The sequence below is a fragment of the Takifugu rubripes genome, chromosome 21 (assembly GCF_901000725.2).
Source record: "Takifugu rubripes chromosome 21, fTakRub1.2, whole genome shotgun sequence".
Lineage (NCBI taxonomy): Eukaryota > Metazoa > Chordata > Actinopteri > Tetraodontiformes > Tetraodontidae > Takifugu > Takifugu rubripes.
In genome coordinates, this window is record NC_042305.1 from 12,526,014 (window position 1) to 12,544,557 (window position 18,544).

The window sequence follows — 18,544 nt, forward strand, 5'->3', positions numbered from 1 at the left end:
CCACACACCATGAGTGCGTCAAACATTTGCAAAGGTCACACATGACGTCCCGATGTTTGTAAAGCACCCGCTTCTCATTATAAAGCTGTCCAAATATGAGCATTCCCTAATAATTCAATGCTGCGAACGATAATTCGGGATGATTATTCGGCACGTGCTCGGAGCTGATCATCAGTCCCAGTAGGTGGATAACAAGTACATGTAGGTGGTGAGTACAGCGTATACACACCGTGTGAGAGAGGATGGAAGTATGTAAGTGGCTACGCAACCCCTCAGATTAGATTATGCTAAATCCCACCAGTCTTTATTAGTTATTAGCGTTCTTAGTCGAGTCAAAGGATAAGCCCGCATTCTGAAAGCGTGATGAAAATAGGTGTAAAACTGCCTCAGCTCGGCAGTGAAAGGCTTTATCCCATCACTTTTTTCTACCCGTGTATCTGAAGATTTTTATCGAGTAGGACCTGCCCACGTGGAGAGAGGCGCTGCATCAAAATTGTAAATGATTTCATTTTTTTCAGCACACCTCATGTCAGGGGGGCACTAATCCTTAGCAGTTTCATTGATTCAGCATCTGGAGCTCATTACTGACTCACGAAGCGTTCGCATGGGCGGAAAAAGCTGAAAGATAAGACGGTGCTCACCCTGCAACGGCCGCCCTTCATTAATCTGGCGCCGGTTTGGCTTGGAAGGAATTACAAACGTCTTGTGTATTAAACTAAAGCCGGAGATTGTTTTGGTGTTGAAATGGAGGAAATGACAGTGCCAGTATGACATTAAACAGGACAAACATTTGCTGAGGAACTTCAGTATCTGCAGCTTTGTGATTATTCTGTCCACCTATTGACTGGGATGAGGACAAAGCACAGATACATTTGCTTTTTAGTACTGCTATAGAACTCTGATTGAACGCTTATTGAACGTCATTGATCGGGGAGGACCACGAGAGTACACGCGGACCCAAACTGGAGTTTCCTCAAGCTGGACTAAGTTACTTTCGATCTAACCTTCCCTCTATAATGAATACATTAGCAGCTTGGAAAACACAACACTGTCGGCACTGAAATGATTTTCTTTTAACGGGATGAAAGCTACCCACCCCAAAGAACCGACACCTTGGGGTCCTGTTGCCCGGAACATCGGTGTCGGGGACACATTCTAATGGGGGCGTCCACAAACAACCACATGATCAAGCTGGCAGCCACATCTGGTGCAGGAAGAAGCCTGTTCTGCTCAGCCAAGCTTCACTTCCAACTAGGATGGTGGTTAGTTAGTTAAAGCCTTGTTTTAGCATAACTGCGTGTGATAAAGGAAGAGGATAAATGTGGAGCTCTTCTATTTCTTATTATTAGTGCATAAAACATTTGGAAAGTATGTTTTCCCCTCATCTGTTGTGCTCCATAAAGGGCTTTACCTCACTCATGTTTGGGGTTCGGAAGTGAGGGATTATACATGTTAACAGGATTACAATTATCCTAAAAATAACCACTAATCTGTTAGTTACTGTGGAAACAGTGTTCTCTTTCAGCAAAAGCTGGGTGTTTGTTTTTTGGCTCTGGCACGAGGTGAAAACTAAAGCTGAAAGGGGTCCGATCACACAGAGCTTCACAGGAGTCTGATGAATAACAGAACGGAGGCTGAATCGAATCATTTGATTCACAGTTTAACGACGAGATTACTTGGATTACTGCACAGATTATAATGCTAAGTAGGCAATAAGTAACGAGTGAAATGATCTATTCTAATGATGGAACTATTACAGGAAATCTGTGATGAAACCGGACCTCTGCTAAATTCCACCTGACGCTGTCGCGCGGTGAAAGCCTCCACTCAGAGCAACGCGCGAGCCTGATGAGGGAATAACGAAACCGGAGGCAAACAGGCGCAGAGACAGAGGAGACCACGGAGATGAAATAAAAACGAAGGGGGAAAATTACCTCACGCTGTCCTTCCGGTGAACAGTCACGTACATCTCGTACACGCGGCCCTGAGGAACAGCTCCCGCTGGAACCAGCAGACTCACGCCTGCAGAGGGACGACAGGGGACACGGATTGGACGCAGGCAGAAATAATGAGACTCATCAAAGGATTTATGATGGCTGTTGTGTTGCACTGAGCGTTGCTTTGGTCTAAATCACGGGTGTTTCCAGGGAGCGTCCTTCTGGGTGTGACTCAAATAAAGAGCTGCATGCAGAAAGTAGCATCACAACGTGCGTTAAGACAGAGTATTCTCTCCCGTTGTGTCCACTAACCAGGTGTTCCTGGTAGACTCTCACCTCCACGCCTCCCTCCCATCAAAAACGAGTGTCAGAGCAGAAGAAGAGGCACATTCTGATGTCAGAGGAGGGGAGCTGCTGTATCTGTGCGACAGCCCCTCGGGGAGCTCGCTTTGATAATCATAATTGCTTATTTAATAATTATCATTCTGGTTAAGAGCGGACGTGGATGCCCGCACCATTAATTAGGAGGAAATCTGAATAACAATACCTGCAGCCATCCCATAGAAACAGGGGTGGCACGCGTGCTTCCATTTACGCGTGGAATCGTTAAATCTTTAGCTAAACCTCTTGATGAGCTGACCACAGGCCTATTTTACTGATTAACAACCCTTTGAAAAGCAGCAAAACTATGAGTTTAAGAGCACATAGATCACAGGGAGACAGTAGGGCTGTGGGGGAGAAGGGCAGCAGCTCAGACGTACCCCCCCCCACCCCGAATCATTCACCACCGAGGCCATGCTGGACTCAGCTTCGATCTCAGAGCTCAGAGATAGATTTAAAAAATAATGAAAATCTACTATTTGTCACAGACGACAGACAATCTTGGCTCATACCAGAGTTGGGTACGATGAGGTGGCCCCCATGGTTGTTGAAGGAGCCGTGGGCCGTGCAGGAGGGGTCCCGTGTGCGGGCCAGGCTCTGGTTGCGAAGGTTCATCGTGTCGCTGTTATCCAATAAAGTCTGAGTGACCTAAAACAGAACCAAAACCGTCCAGGGATGCAGTTGATCAGCGTTCGATAACAGTAAAAACATCTAGAAGCTTGTTTTTGTTTAAAAAAAAAAAAGAAAGGAAATCAGAAGCTTTGCGGATTCTGCAGATGTTTGCATAAACATGCATCAATGCTCTTATGGGGGCCAGAAGAACATACATACATACATACATACATACATACATACATACATACATACATACATACATACATACATACATACATACATACATACATACATACATACATACATACATACATACATACCTCATGTTGGGAAAACGTTATGTGTTGTTTGAAGGACAACACGACTGTTCTGGAGTTATTCTTCTAATATGAACACAATGTTTTCCCCACCCCAAAGTCTCTCAAGAGTGATTATGAAAATAGAAAAGGAGGCGGATCTTTTTCTTGGTGACCGTTAACTAGAAACACTGGAGGGAAGCCCGTGGGGGGGGGGGGGGGGGGGGGGGGGGGTACAGTAGGCTCCATGAAACCACCCAAGGCTAGACGAACTGCTTTGCATTTCCTTCTGGTGGTGTGTGGTGTGCTGCGGGATGCAAACGCCACATTAAACATTCAACAGTTTGCTCCCGCAGCTCGTCGAGATGAATCGAGCTGACCTCACCGTGTTTAAAGCAGAAATCAGAGAAGCAACAAGACAGATCCCCCCCAAACCAGCCGGGGCAGTTCGGTAATTGGAGATATACCAGTGGCTCAATCAGCCCATCGGGGAGGAACCTGCCGGAGGTGCAGTTGCACCACGATGCAACGGTTCCTTGGATCTGTGGCGGCTGTTAGCCGTATGCATGACACGTTGGCGATGGAGCGCAGGGGTAACTAGGCCGCAGAGCTACGTTAACTTGCATTTACGTGACATGAAATCAGTTCACCGCCCCCAAGTTTATCTCCTGGTGCAAAAAAAAGAGCTTCAACTAAGCAGATTGGTAGTTTGGGTCGCTGGGATACCTTAGGAGAAAGCTTGGCGGTGAAGTCTCCCCCGAGGTCATCCTGGGGCGTGACCAGACCGGACGAGTTGTACACTTTGATCTTCAGGTTGGGAAGAGGATCCAGCAGAGGTGAGTTGGTCATCGGGATTTTGTCGGAGACGTCGTGAAGGGCGTACACCGGGCCGCGGTACATGGCGGCCGCGTTTGTCAAGTCAGGGGGCGCCGTCAGCAGATCCGCTGGAATCAGAGGCAAAACGAAGAGAAAACAGCTGATGTGAATAATGGAGAGAAAATGGAGGCAGGGACGTGAAGGGTAAAGCCAGATGGGTAATATGCTGGGCGCAGGCCGCGGCACATGGCTGATGTTGTAGATCAGGGAGCAGAAAGAAGAGAGACGAGAGCAGGCAGGGCTGCTGATAAGCTATCAGTGTCTGTATGATCCATGGCAGCCCGCAGGGGCGTGACCTGGACCTGGGACTATTCATGGCTGCTGCACTGGACGGGGACAGAGTCCTCAGACAGACAGGACAGCAGGAGGTCTGGGAGGAGGTTCAGATCCCATTAAACAGACAGTGGGAGACTTCAACGCTGCGCTTTAAAATGTTTTCAGCGTCTGCGATTTAGCCTGCACGCGCTCAGAAGCCGTCACACTTCCATCGCCATCAATTCCCTATTTTAGAAGCGTTCACAGGATCCTGCGCGCACGTCTGCCGCAGTGTAACAGCGTTAACTTCTGCTAAAGAAAACTCCTCCCGTCATTCTGTTTTTATGGGAATGACTTTAAAGAAGCATACGCAACCTTTGATGGACGAGTTGGCGTTCAGTTCTCGACGCTTAACAGCACAAAACATAAGAAAACGACAACATAAACAAAGATATGTGCTAATAATCTCATCCTTTCCCTTAAGACTCGGTGGAGCCAACAGTAAAGTAAAGCACTTTCGGAGCATTTGGAATATAAGGAGAGCGACTGATGTAAGTCTGAAAGTGGGATGTTTGATGTGGGATTTCAGACAAACAGCTGAGGCTCTGTTCTGTTGTATTTGTGTCTGAGAACTCACCTCAGACTGTCAGTAATTAACCCTGAGTGCCTGCGGGCCCGTTCAGCATTCCCACTGTTACCGTGCAGCAACACTGTTGTAATATTTGCGAAACGCGGTTGATTCAAGGTCTTTGTTGACGCATTATAGCTTTTTCCCGCCTGTTGCCTGTCATGCGGAATAACGCACGTGACCTTTATAGGGCAACTATGTGAAAGGGTTCCTAAATTCGTGGTCGGACCACCTCAGAAAGAGGCCGTTGGGTTCCAATGTCACTGTGTCCTCGCTGTATTTTGGGTGACAATGTGTGAGCGTGGAGGATGTTTGTTAAGAGGACGTTTGTCAAGACAAGGTGGAAACAGCTCCTTCAACATGCTGACTGCAGCAGAGGACCCAACCTCCTGCTGGAGGACAATCTGCTCACCTGCAGAGCCACATCCTTCATGATTAAAGCTCATTCTGCTGCGTCGGCAGGCCACCGTGCGACACAAGGCGCTCGTCACCGCAAATGCATGGCCCAGTTTTCATTAGAGAGCCTACCGGCATCGCAGACATTTAAAAAAAATCATTCTAAGGATGACAAGTAGGCAGTTAACCGCTGAGAGCAATTTCAGATTTGCTCTCACTGGGTCTCATTTTTAGTGGAGCCAGCCTGAAATCCTGTTGTTTCCTGCACAGAGCTGTCCATACTAATTTTGAAAACCTTCATTATCACCCCTACTGCTGCCTGCGCACACACACACACACACACACACACACACACACACACACACACACACACACACACACACACACACACACACACACACACACACACACACACACACACACACTTGTCACCTACCTCTCTCTTCTTCTCTGTAACCAGGCTGTTTACCCTTAACGCCGGTGGGTATTCCGGCCAAACCATTCCTGCTGAAATTTAATTAACAACTAATGGAAAAACCGCAGAGACGGGGGTGGGGACGAGGGTGGGGGCGGCGCATATAATTCTTCATTAATAGTTATCGGAAATTGTCCCTGTGTGCAGACCGCTGAGGGGACATTTGGTGCATCGCTGAAAAACTTTGGACAACACTCTGCTCACGCAGAGCCGTCAACCTTTGTGCAAACAGGGACACGCCCCCCCCCCGCCTTCACCATGCACAAGCACACTGGCACACCCATCGCCTCCGACATCTCTCTTCTGTTTTTACTGGAAACCGTGCTGTGAATTTAATATAATAATGCACCGACAAATGACCGCTCCATTTATTTCAAGGTCTTCCAGGGTTTTCCCTGCAACTAGAAAACAACACATACATAAAGTTTCAGTTTCGGTACAGCCGACATGTTCAAATGCACTTTTAAAGTCCAGTTTTACTGATGAGTTGTTGAAGAGGGCATGATTTGACATGGACGACTTAACTCATTATTTTATTTGGGAAGTTTTTGTGAGTGTTACCAGAAGATACACACACACTGACTGACTGAAAGCATCATAAGTGTCTGATCTAAATGGTTCCAGTAATGTACTGAATGCACGCTGGTGCAGGTACAAGAATCTGCAGATGTCTGTTTGTTGTTCTGGTGCCCATTTCAAAAAAGACAGATAGGGAGAAATGACCACACAGACAGGACAGAGAGAGATGGCTCCACTTAGACGAGGAGACAGAAGGCTGCAGCGTCTGACTGCGGCGAGCCCGTTAGGGCGGCAGTTTGCTCTGATGGGAAAGATGGAGACGCGGAGACGGAGGGACGATGAGAGTGGAAGAATACCGGGAAACAGGAAACGTGCCAGGCCTGAAGGTACAGATGATCAAGAGAGAGAGAAAGTGAGACAGAGGTGGGAAAATAGAGAGGTCTGGGGTTGAAGACAGCTGGAAGATGAGGGGGTGGGGGGGACAAACTAAATGATGGTATCACAGCCGGAGAGCAGTCGCAGCAACATTATTAAAGATTATTATCCACCATAAAACGCTTTGGCACCACAGGAAGCGATCCTCAGAAACCATTTCACAGGAAGCACTGATTTAGCACCTGCCTGCTTCAGGGATGAGTCAGAACAGGAGAAAACTACCAGTGATGAAACAAAACTAACCCCTATCATTAGAAGACATAGGGAAAGGATTGTGATCAAACCCTATGCAGCCTCCAGAGTCCACTGAGAAACAGTCTTCAACCCTAAATCTCAGCAACTTTTTACAGCATCTGGCTGCAAAGGCACCGATGGCGACAGTTAAAGTCCTGGGACGTTCTGGGAGACCTAAATCACGAACACGGCCGCATCTGTGGCCGCTCAGTGGCGTTTTCAGCAATATCTGTGGTTCAATATCTGCAGAGTTCAGGAGCTCCGAGGTGGCTCTCCTCTGCTTTAAAGGTCTCTGGGACAAATCCCTGGAATGTTGAAAGCCAGGGACGATTCAGGGAAGATTCAATAACCCACAAAAACTGACCAATCGCATTTTAGAAATGACTTAAGCAGCGCCTGATAAAGAAAGAGCCTCCTCACCTGAGCGGGCTGTTTTGATGTTCACCGACTGGAACCCGCCGTTCAGCGCCGACGTGTCGATGATGTCTGAGTCGAAGTCGCGGTGGGTCTTGCGGTAGACGAAGAGGGCCACGATGACGGAGATGACCAGGCACATGATGACGGCGATGACGATGCCCACGTACAGCGCCACGTCGTCGGTGCTCGGGGCCGCTGGGGGGGGACAGAGACCCAATAAGAGGATTTTACACTTGATAGAAGCGTTCCTAAAAAAAGGCATCAGACCAAATTTGTGTCTGACTACTTCAGTTTCACCTCGGAAGAGCTGTCAGACACACAGGACAACAGGTTCTGTTTCATGTGAAGCTCTCCAGCTTGTGTAATATGATCTTTTGTCTGGACAGGAGAAGAGGAGCTTTCATAAAATGAGAACGGCAGCAGCTGTTTCACTAAAAAGGGGCTGTTAATTATTTTACGAGGGTCCTGGAATCCTTTTTCAATCTGGCTGCGAGTTTAACGGCGTCTCTGCAAGGAAATATCCTCTGTGATCCATATTTTAGAGGCAGGGAAGGTGGCTGAGGATGGAGATGATGGTAAAAAGTTACGAGACGATGGGACGAAAGGAGAAGAGGACGTGGGGGAGGAGTGTCGGGGGTTGGGGAAAGGTGAAACAGGGAGGGAGGCGATACAGGACATACAAGCAGCTGCCGACAGCAACGGTGATGAAAGAATGAAATGGAAGACCAGACGGGGAATTAGAAAAAGGCCCCAATAAAGCAGAAAGAGAAAACTTAAAGAAAGGCGGCCAAACTTCAAAGCATCAAAACATTTAGGGAGGCACTTAAAGCGCTGCTTGTATAATCATGTCCTCTCCCGCTGTTGTGGCGGATTTGTCTGCAGCTATTAAGTCGAAGACAGAAAAGTATAGGAATGCTCTCCTTAATCCGCCCTTAAAGTTGAGAGGCAGATAACAGGCTTTTAGCAACAAACAGCCTGAGTCATTCGCTAAAGGATTTGCTGTTGTCACATCAGCGCCGGTTCAGGAGGCGCAGACTAGATTATGCACGAGAGAAACCTTTGATGCCACGCTCACGTACGCCGGGGCGTGATTCTCTCCCTCTCACACACACACACACACACACACACACACACACACACACACACACACACACACACACACACACACACACAGAGGTCACATCTTAGTTGCTGGGTGACTTGTTTGCCACTTGAGGGAGCTGTGAGCCTCTGCCTGCCGTCTCAATCATGTCACGATGGAGGAAAAATGACTTTACTGTCCACTCCTCCAAAAAAAAATCCCACTTTTTTAACTTAACTCTTTGCTCCCAGAGGCATCAGAGGGAATGAGATAATCGAAGGTAATCAGATTGAGGAGCGGTCATCTGTGTTTAACAGGTCACGTTCTGTGCACGGCCACCCCAGGAGCCTGTTGCCGCTACCAATCAGCAGATATTCATCACATTAGAGCACCTTTAATCCTTCGGTGTTTAACCTCTGCAGGGATCGGTCAGGTGTAATACCTATTTCCTTCTAATGGCGTTAAAAAGATTATGTTGGTTTTTTTTGTTTTTTTTTTTAAAAGCAGCCCACTGGCTGAACAAAGTTAGCCGTTATCAAGGTCTTTGCTCTTGCCAAAGAGGAACAGAATTGGATAATCCTCTTAAGTAGCGAATTTCTGATCTTAATTATGATCATCATCATCACTCTCATCCCCATTTAGGCAGAATGTCTTTATCTTGTTTCCACTTTTTAAATTAAAGGTTGAGAAAAGTGGAAATAAAACTCGCGCTCTTCCAACTCCGAGGTGTTTTCAGACCCCCCCCCCCCCCCCCCACACACACACCCCAAGTTCCATCGCCAGCGCTCTGGGACACTTTGGGATAATTTGACGAGGCGGCAGCCTGTTGTGTTTCTGACGCGTGCGTCTCACACCGGCGGGCTTTTCCACTGACTTTCCATTTGGATCCCGTCATTTTCAGATCCGTCGCTCCCCCGGCACCTCTCGCCTCCCTCCCCGGCTCCACTGTCTGTCTCCATCTGTTTGATTTGCAGATGAATGAGGCGACAGCTCCCATCAGAGCCTCTACCTGCCTCTGTAACCTACATACAGTACGTCTGTGCAAATATGGACCCTTCTTCTCACGTTTGCTGAAGTATTAGTAGCATTACCGCACACGGGCACTCATCCATGAATGAAATTCTGCGAGGTAAGTGTTTGTGTGTGGCGGCCGGCGTGAGGGTGATGGATCCGAACTCTCCCTCCATGTTTGCCTTGACCGTTGGTATAAACATGGTCGACGACCATTGTGGGTTTCAGGGATTACACTCCGGCAAAAACATTATTATGAATATGAAATCAACTTCTGCCTATATAATCCTCCTACACAGGGAGGACCTCTAAAGCAGATTATGTATCCGGAACATTCAGCGGAATTTCATTGATGGATTAACGTCTTTTAAAAAAATACCTTAATTTTCCCCTTTTCATTTTAATTCAATGCATTTTACAGGGGCTTTTCTGCAGCGTTTAACCATCCACTGTGCGCCTGTCTGCTTCTTTTATGACCAAGGAGCTGTTAAAGTGCTCCTTCGAGGACTGCCTATTCTTTCATTCTGATGTTCTTAGATTGTCAGACAACCTTGCATAATGGAATGCCTTTTTTTCCTTCCCTGACAAGACCAGGGCTTATAAAGGGACAGAACGTGGGCACGCGCTTTAAACCAAAGCAGGAAGGATGACTAATGGGTTTGGATCTCTGTGTGTACATGAAGAGGAGACTCCTGGTTGTGAAGCCACAGCAGACAGAGACAGAATGAGGAAGCTGAGCACCAGCACCGACATTCAACAGGCCTGACACGGGCAGAATCATTATTTTCCCAGCAGGCACTGGAAGAGAGGCAGGAGGACACCACAGACGGTTCACAGGTCACACACCAACATCCTTTTGCCATCATCTTATAATAAGGCCGTTGTTTACAGCAATAGGCTTCCACATACAATTCAAACACAGGTTTTTTTGGTTTATTTAAAAAAGGGACCATTCATCCTCTGCAGAAGTGACACCATAAAGCGAAACATGGACTCAACAGCGAACCTTAAAGGCAGCGCGGCTTTGGTGCTGGGACCAGATCAGTGACAGGGCAGATCACTGATCAGCAGGGTTGATCTTTGCACAATAACTGGCCTGGGAAGTTTGTGAGAAGTGGGCAGAGAAGGCTTTATCATTTCATCCCTGTCTGGATAGATGCCAGGCTCCACCGTCAAAAACTCAATCGGAAAGAAAACGACATCGCCGCTGGCAAAGATGCTGAGATTTGTGGTTAATAAGCATATGCAGACGGGAAATAGCTTCAATAACACGCAGACCCTCCCCGAACACATCTGACCAGCTCATCCTCAGTCAGCCAACATCTCCGAGCTTTTCATTATCCCAATGTGCTACTGTGAATACGCCGAGTGGGGGTGGGGTGGGGGGGGTAACTAACCCAGCTTAGATCGTCTTTGTCTCTGTGATCTGCATCCAGGGCAGAGCTGTGGACAATCGCTGCTTGAAACTCATTCAACAACCTTTTTGATCCGCGCTGGCACAAACATGCAAACAGCACCTACGCTGGACGCCTGGCTGAGCTTCCCCCCTTTCTGGGGAGGGGGGAGAGACACTCCACTGATGATCTCTGTGGCCAGAGTATTAAAAAAGAGGAAGACTTACAAGCAAAATTCTGTTTTTAGCAAATTACAATAATAGAGACATGGTTTAATCGGAGCCTGTTGCCATAGTTCCCCTTTAAATGAAAGCAGATCACAGAGGTGGTCAAAGCTGCAGGATCTGGCTTTAGGTCTCAGATAAGTGACAGTTGGGTTTATATTAGCTCAGCTGGATGCATATGAGGCACACTCCCTCCCTGGCATGACGCTGGGTCATGGGGCAACAAAAACAAAGGCTGGGCACAAAGTCAAGCCAAATGAGACACGACATTCAGACGTGTTCATTCTCCGAGACCAGGCTCTGATGCAACCTCCCTGACTGCATTTGTGAATATTAAAACCAGAGCGACAGTCTGCTAAATGCGCAGAGACTGCCTAGATCTAACTCGCCCTGTGAAGAGAGTTCCATGAGGAAGCAAAGGAGAGTCTCTAGACCTCATCACAGACGGCCACCTGATCGCTTTGGAGATGAATCCAGAGTGGCTGAAGCGAGAGGGAAAGACGTGCTAATGCTAAATGGCAGAGGTCCTTTCCCTCACATTAGGGCTCCCCCACTGCTTATGGATCTCTCGTTATGTCACTTTGAGGACGCTAAATCGGCCGTAAAAAGAAGGAGCGCAGGTGCGTCTGCGACAGCTTTCGCTTTCCTTTCCACCGTCTCTTTCCTGCTGCCAGAGCATCGGTCATTTACGGGCAAAACTTTCCAAAACGGTGGCATCCATCCAGGCTTCATTCACAAGCCAAATGTGTGTGTGTGTGTGTGTGTGTTGGGGGGGCAGGGCTTGCTGGCTACTCTCCAACAGGCACCAAATCAGCAACAGAGTCACAAACTGAAAATCAGCAGGCTGATGAATTGCTTCACAGCTATCAGACAGGAAGAAGATGGAACGGAGTTAATTAAAGGAATCTGTCACCAATGTGGTCCAGTGACTTTTAACACACAGTTGCGCGATCCTGCGTGACATATGAAGTGAGGAAAAGATGATTTTATTTGACCTGATCCCGTATGCAAGAGAGGCAACAAAAGATGGGGAGCGACACAGTAATTGAGCTTTTTCTGAAAGGAGTGAGGGGTCTCTTACTTGATCAGGGAAACGTGGTCGGCGTGACGAGATCAAACTATTAAGAAATCTGAAGAGCAAAAAATCTTATGAAGCTGCTTGAGACTGAGGCAGAGGAGCTGTTGTTTTAGATTGCCAAAGGCAGAGGAAAGGACAGAGAGTGAGTGAGACATGAGGAGCGAACGAGCAACAATAAAAGATGAACTTACATGAGAATCCCAAATCAGTGCTCTCTTTGGGCTCAGAGGACGTCTGAAAAAATGAACCTTGGGACAGGAAAACAAGGGGGTGGTGGAATGGATGGAGGAAGGGAGAGGGACACGACAATCAAAATCAAATCAATCAAATCAGATGAAACCAACAGAAGGACGCCAACACAAAAGGACGCCGCCGAAGGAGCAGAGAGACTAAATAAGGTTCTCTATAGGAGAACCGAGAACGTCAGAGGGAGCCCGCTGTTCGCCAGACAGCTCTGCTGCGTCACACCGCCGACATCCTGATGTATAATTAAATGACCTGTTTTATAATTGATAAAGGCAACACAGCAGCGGGCTCAGAGGAGACCTGCCAGAACAGCCACTGGGCACCAAAGGGCAACAGAACCGGACAAGGTTAAGTGGGGAGACGCACGGAAACTAACATCCAGCAGCAGGTGGGCCCAACATGACGCTGCGTGTTCCGTTTATGCATGCAGACCAGCCAGTCTGGAATAAGCCCCGAACTTCCAGCACAGTTTAAACAGATTTACAAGTTCTGCATTAATGGAATGAGCAAACTGCTCCTTTTTACAGGAGAGCAGCCAACAAAATTCCATGCTGATGAATGTTTGAGGGAGCGCTGACAAGGAACGGCGCAGTAGGGCAGAGGTTTAGCGCCATTGGATGGCGACAGAACGCTTCAAATCTGAGAAGAATGGCGCTAAAGCGAGCCACGGTGGGTTGGAGGTGAGAGCAGCAGCAGTTATGCTAATTAAGATGAAAGCCGGGAAGGAGGTGTAACATTATCACAGTTTAACCCCGGTGCTGATATTATCCAGCAAACACCCACGATCGCTCCAATGCTAAGCTAATGTTTGCTAAACTCTGACCTCGTGTCAGGATTAGCCGTGACTTAAAGCCGCTTCTAACATCAAATCATTTTAACTGTTTTTTTTTTTTTAAAACTGCATCATTTCCTGCTTTCACACATTAAGAGCCTTTATGTCGTCCGGCGCTGGCCAGCTGTGGAGAACATCTGGGAGCCATTGGTTTATTTTCCTGCCCTAATATGTAACCTCCTTATTCGTTTTGTTGAGTTTGGGGCCACTGCTGCTCCGAGTCGGATCACGTGACCTCTGTAGCGGCAGCTAAAGTGATATCCTGAGCGGAACACAAGATTCCGAGCTCCGCCACATGCGAGATTCCTGTAAATGCTTCAGGAAACGTCTGAAACAGGAGCGCTGACATCACCGTCACCGTCACCATCACCATCACCACGGATCTACTCCAAAGACAAAATCAATGAAGGGAATCGAGCCTAAATCTATACTGCTATAGGTTTTTTATCCCCAATTCTGCACACACACGCGTCGCAGGGAGTTCTTTTACAGGGGAAACACAGCGGCTGTTGCAGTGTGCGAGGGTGCACGTTGGTTTTTGTCAATAATGGGCCTGTGATGGGACCGTAAAATGCTGCTGTGGAGCCCCCTCAGGCTCAGGAAGAGACGCCTCACGCAACCTGATCATGTGTCGACTATACGATCCACAATGACTTAAAATGAACATTTTCATGAATTCTTTTATTTTATTGACATGCAGTAATAAAGTCTTGTTTGTAATAGGCCTTTAAAAACATAAATGTGAAAAACATGAACATAATCACTGTGATCAAATAAAAAGATAATACATAGAGGTTTTCTTACAGGTTAATATCTGATATAAAACCTGTCATGCATTTCATAATATCTTGAGAATGATATGATCATAAAAAGATAGTAGATAATGATAAAATGAACAAAATACACAGTAAAAGCTGCAAAAATGTGGAAGTTGGAGGCAAAGTGGAAGCAAGCGTCCAGGTCTGGGAACAGGAAGCAGTTCAAGCAAATGGAGGAGATTTTAGTGTTCTTAAAGCCTTTAACAGCCTGCTGGTGTCTCCCATCCTGGGCTGCAATAGCAGAGAGCGTACCACTCTTCTTAATGGTGATAGTGGGAATGTCTTTCAGTCCAGCAACTGATCTCCCAATTTTTGCTGTTTCATTGCCTCATTTTGGGGTTTGAATTGTTGCGATCCCCAATTCTGATCGATTAGTATCAATTAATTAATTCCAACTGAACCACCGGCAGCAATATTACTTTCTCTAGTTCTGTCCCATACTTTCCTCAGGACGTTTGTCTCTTTAAGAAACACTTTTTCCCTCTGTCTATCTGTAATATTCTATATCTTGAGGGTGGTATTTTACACGAGGCCATATTGGGCGCAACTCCGAAAGTCTCAAACATTCTTTGTGGCTCTCTCCTTCGCTTCTATGAAACTTATTTAAAGCAACCAGAAGAGCCTTAAAACAAATGAAGAATGCCGTCTGCCGCCGCCGTGTTGCGTGAAGAACGTCTAATGAGAACTGATGGCATAATTACGAGCTCGGCTGTGTGTGTGTGTGTGTGTGTGTGTGTGTTGTTGCTTTCTCTTCTCATCACTCCATCAGGCTCCTCTTTCTCTCCCTTTCTCCCTCCCTCTCTCTCTCTGTGTCAGATGTTTGTCTGCCAATTAGTCTTAGCACAGGGAGCGACAAGTGCTCGCACATAAAGTCAACAGATATAATTGCCTCCACCCTGGAAAAGCTGCTGCGACTATATTTGTGAGTGGTGAGGACTCATTATGGCCCATGATTCTGTGAGGTTTCTACACTGACCAAGCTCCTTCTTGGTGTTGCAGAGGTTTGATGATTGTCCCACGTCCCTATTTCTAATTACTTTGCCTGGAAAGCAGAAGCGGCGCCGTGGCTTTGAGTTATGGACAGCAGGGGCGGCCGATGTACAGGAAGTCACGATGGCGCCCATAAATCACGGGAGATGGAGAACAATGAGTAATGTGTGCGTGTGAGAAATGGCCAGAGTGGTGGGAGAGGAGGAAACCCCATAGAAAACACCGAGAAGCAGGGGGGGAATGAAATAAATGCCCAGAAAAATAAAGCAATGAAAGAGAGAGCGAGAGAGCAAGACAGAGAGAGAGAGAGAGGGGTAAACAGACAAATACGGCCTTCATCACATCACCTCCACTAACTGGTTTTTCTGGACACTTTACAATGAGCCGCCCAATAAGGTGCCTGGGCCCAGCTCTTCCACAGGCTCCGCCCTCCCTGCATGATTTACTCCCCGCCGGTGCTCAGCTGGACCCCTCACTGATCATCTCATTAAACATTTCAACCTCTGGAGTTCCCTCGGTGACATGGGGACAGGAAACGTCCCAAATGATGAGAGCTTCATTAAAATGAGACCTGTCCTTAAACCCTCCAGTTGATGGCTTTTAAACGGCACTTTTATACGAGCCGTATTTAGTTACGATGTCACCGCGAGTCCTTCAATTTAGCCCATAATTATAACGTGCCAATTAAGTTAGCGGCTTCTGTCGTCACCACTGCAGTGGTTCCACCAGTCGGGGTCAATTTCCATCTAATAGAGACACGGTAGGGGGACGGTTCTGATTGGCAGAGGTGCAACAGATGACCTGGACTCATCGGAACACGCGCTTAGGAGAAATAGTCCCAAGCTTTTTCAAGGAAACTGGTTAAGGTCCACTCACTTTGCATACAGAGACCGTCGGTACAGTTCTGGGACTGGAGTACCAGCCCCTCGCAGTCCTTGCCTCCGTTTTTAGGTGCTGGGTTGTTGCAGTCCCTCCTCCTCCACTGGGTGCACTCCGTCCCACAGGCCGACCACTTGCTCCAGTCCGTCCACTCGCCGTCCACTGCAGCACAAGAGGAGTGAGGAATGTGGGAACACGGAGGCAGGTTCCGCACCGACAGCGAGACTCACCCGTGCACAGAGTGGTGCAGGTCAGCTTCTGGATGGCCTGTCCGTCACAGGGCAGCCCCCCGTTGAGAGGGGCGGGGTTGGTGCAGCTGCGGGTTCGCTTCTGGAAGCCACGCCCACAGCGGCTGTTACACACCGACCACTCGGTCCACGTCGACCAGCCGCCGTTGACTGTTGCAACAGGAAGTAGCTTCATCAGTAACAGTCCGCACACTCACGGACACACTCACGGACACACTCACAGACACACTCACGCACACACTCACACACACACTCACGCACACACTCACACACACACTCACGCACACACTCACGCACACACTCACAGACACACTCACGCACACACTCACGCACACACTCACGCACACACTCACGGACACACTCACGCACACACTCACGCACACACTCACGGACACACTCACGCACACACTCACGCACACACTCACAGACACACTCACGCACACACTCACGCACACACTCACGGACACACTCACGCACACACTCACAGACACACTCACGCACACACTCACGCACACACACACGCACACACTCACGGACACACTCACGGACACACTCACGGACACACTCACACACAATAATGACTAATGAACACACACAGTTCCCGCTTTCTGATGTTACTATAACAACTTGTGCACTTGCTTCCTGGATCAGCTGTACATGTTTTATCCAAGCTGTTTAGGGCTGTTAGCGACTTGCAGCCAAGGGAGCGAAAACAAATGACATCAATATTTCCTCGCAACTCAGGTTGTTCTTAAAGTCCTTTATGCTTATTCTAAACACATCAGCACACAGCAAAACTTTTTTTTCTCATCAGGCGTCTAAGAACTGTGTGTGGCAGCCTCACTGCTTGACATAGGCTAGCTTATTTAACAGATGAGTGTTTGTTCTGGGATGTAAAAGCTCAAGCAGAGCTTGATGATAAAGGAGATGTTTATCATCGGCTAGCTGTGTTGGACACACCCTGGCAGCAAACTGGTTCCAATTCTACACACAGGTGCCCAAAGAGGACGACATTGCGAGGGGACGGTGTGGTGGAGCTTTCGCTGCTTGCGTGCAAGCCCACCTGCTAACTCTAAACGGACAAATCGCTGACTTTAATGTGATGCTTGAGTTTACGAGGCTACTTGTCTTGATGGAGTCAGTATGGGTTTTCCAGATGGTGGGAGGATGGGTTGTCAAAGTTTAGTGCAAACAGCTGGATTTCCCTACACAGTAATCACCCACGCACGTGCCCGCGTGCACAGCCGCCGCATACACGCCCCCACACAGGCTGCGGCTACTGTAGCCTATTTATTCACACTGTGTTCACGTGCCGTCACGCCGCGTGCAAATTAACTAACCCTGAACCCTCATCGGAGAGGAAAACAAAGCTGCAGCTCCTCGACGGGGAAACTCTGGGCACCATGAACGTGCACTGGAAATGTGATTTCTATGCCGACACTTGGCTGCAACAACATTTCCTCTCCTTAGACAAAGAGGCGACATGTTGGTGAGGCCAGGCCTCAGAGTGCTTCTCCTGCAGGGATGTGGACCAGATGATCTAGACTAGAGCGCTGCACCAAATCCTCAAAAACTCAGAAGGTTCCCAGTATGAGAACAGGTCGCAGAAGAAGTCGGCTGAACGCAACAAAATCTTGTCTTTGGGTCGATAAATGCAATGTTGTAGTATATTGGATTGTTGTGTCGCTCTGGATTGCTACCTTGCTAGCTCGCTATTGACTTGATAAATCCGAATGCCAGCTTAAAACTTCAGTCTGTCTTCAGATTGATTCATTTTCACCTGCTCTGCTCTCCTCCACCCCTGCAGTCCTGTCCCAAAGTGTTAGATTTCTTCATTCTTCTGATGAAGACTGAGACAGAACTTAATTTGTAGACACGAGGGAGCCACAGCGCCTCGTTCTGGATCTTCTGGCTCCTGCAGATTTCCTTGGGATTTTGGGATTTGGACATTTCGATGAATGAGTGAACAATAAGTTGTATGATTGTCAGGAGACGGGTTTGATGCCATCAAAGGCTGCAATTTTCAAAACGAGAATACAGCTTTTTTTGTATTTAAAGTCCTGGAAGGGATTAAATAGTGCATAACTTGTTTATCACAGCTGCTATCAGAATGAACACGGGTACCGCTGCTTCCGATTGCCCCTGAAAGCTTCCATCTCTGGTGCATTCCTCATTCCTGGTGTTTCCTGATACGGTTTCACCTTGTCAACAATGTCAGCCGTCGCATTGTGGAGTGAAAGAAAAATGAACTTTTGATTGAATCGTTTCTCCGGGAAAAT

At 47.8% G+C, this 18,544-nt stretch overlaps 1 protein-coding gene across 2 annotated transcripts in view; it reads right to left on the reverse strand.

Moving 5' to 3' along the window:
- LOC101075546 (netrin receptor UNC5C) overlaps positions 1-18,544 on the reverse strand; it is a 113,289-nt gene that overhangs the window by 10,319 nt on the left and 84,426 nt on the right. Inside the window, exons 6-12 of one of the 2 annotated variants that reach the window (XM_029830365.1) lie at positions 16,248-16,415; positions 16,015-16,179; positions 12,444-12,500; positions 7,468-7,659; positions 3,956-4,173; positions 2,831-2,966; positions 1,935-2,022 (exon numbers count right to left, since the gene is read on the reverse strand). In XM_029830365.1, coding sequence (XP_029686225.1) covers positions 1,935-2,022; positions 2,831-2,966; positions 3,956-4,173; positions 7,468-7,659; positions 12,444-12,500; positions 16,015-16,179; positions 16,248-16,415 — 1,024 coding nt within the window. The remainder of the gene's footprint in view (positions 1-1,934; positions 2,023-2,830; positions 2,967-3,955; positions 4,174-7,467; positions 7,660-12,443; positions 12,501-16,014; positions 16,180-16,247; positions 16,416-18,544) is intronic. The other variant, XM_029830366.1, reaches the window with a different exon arrangement.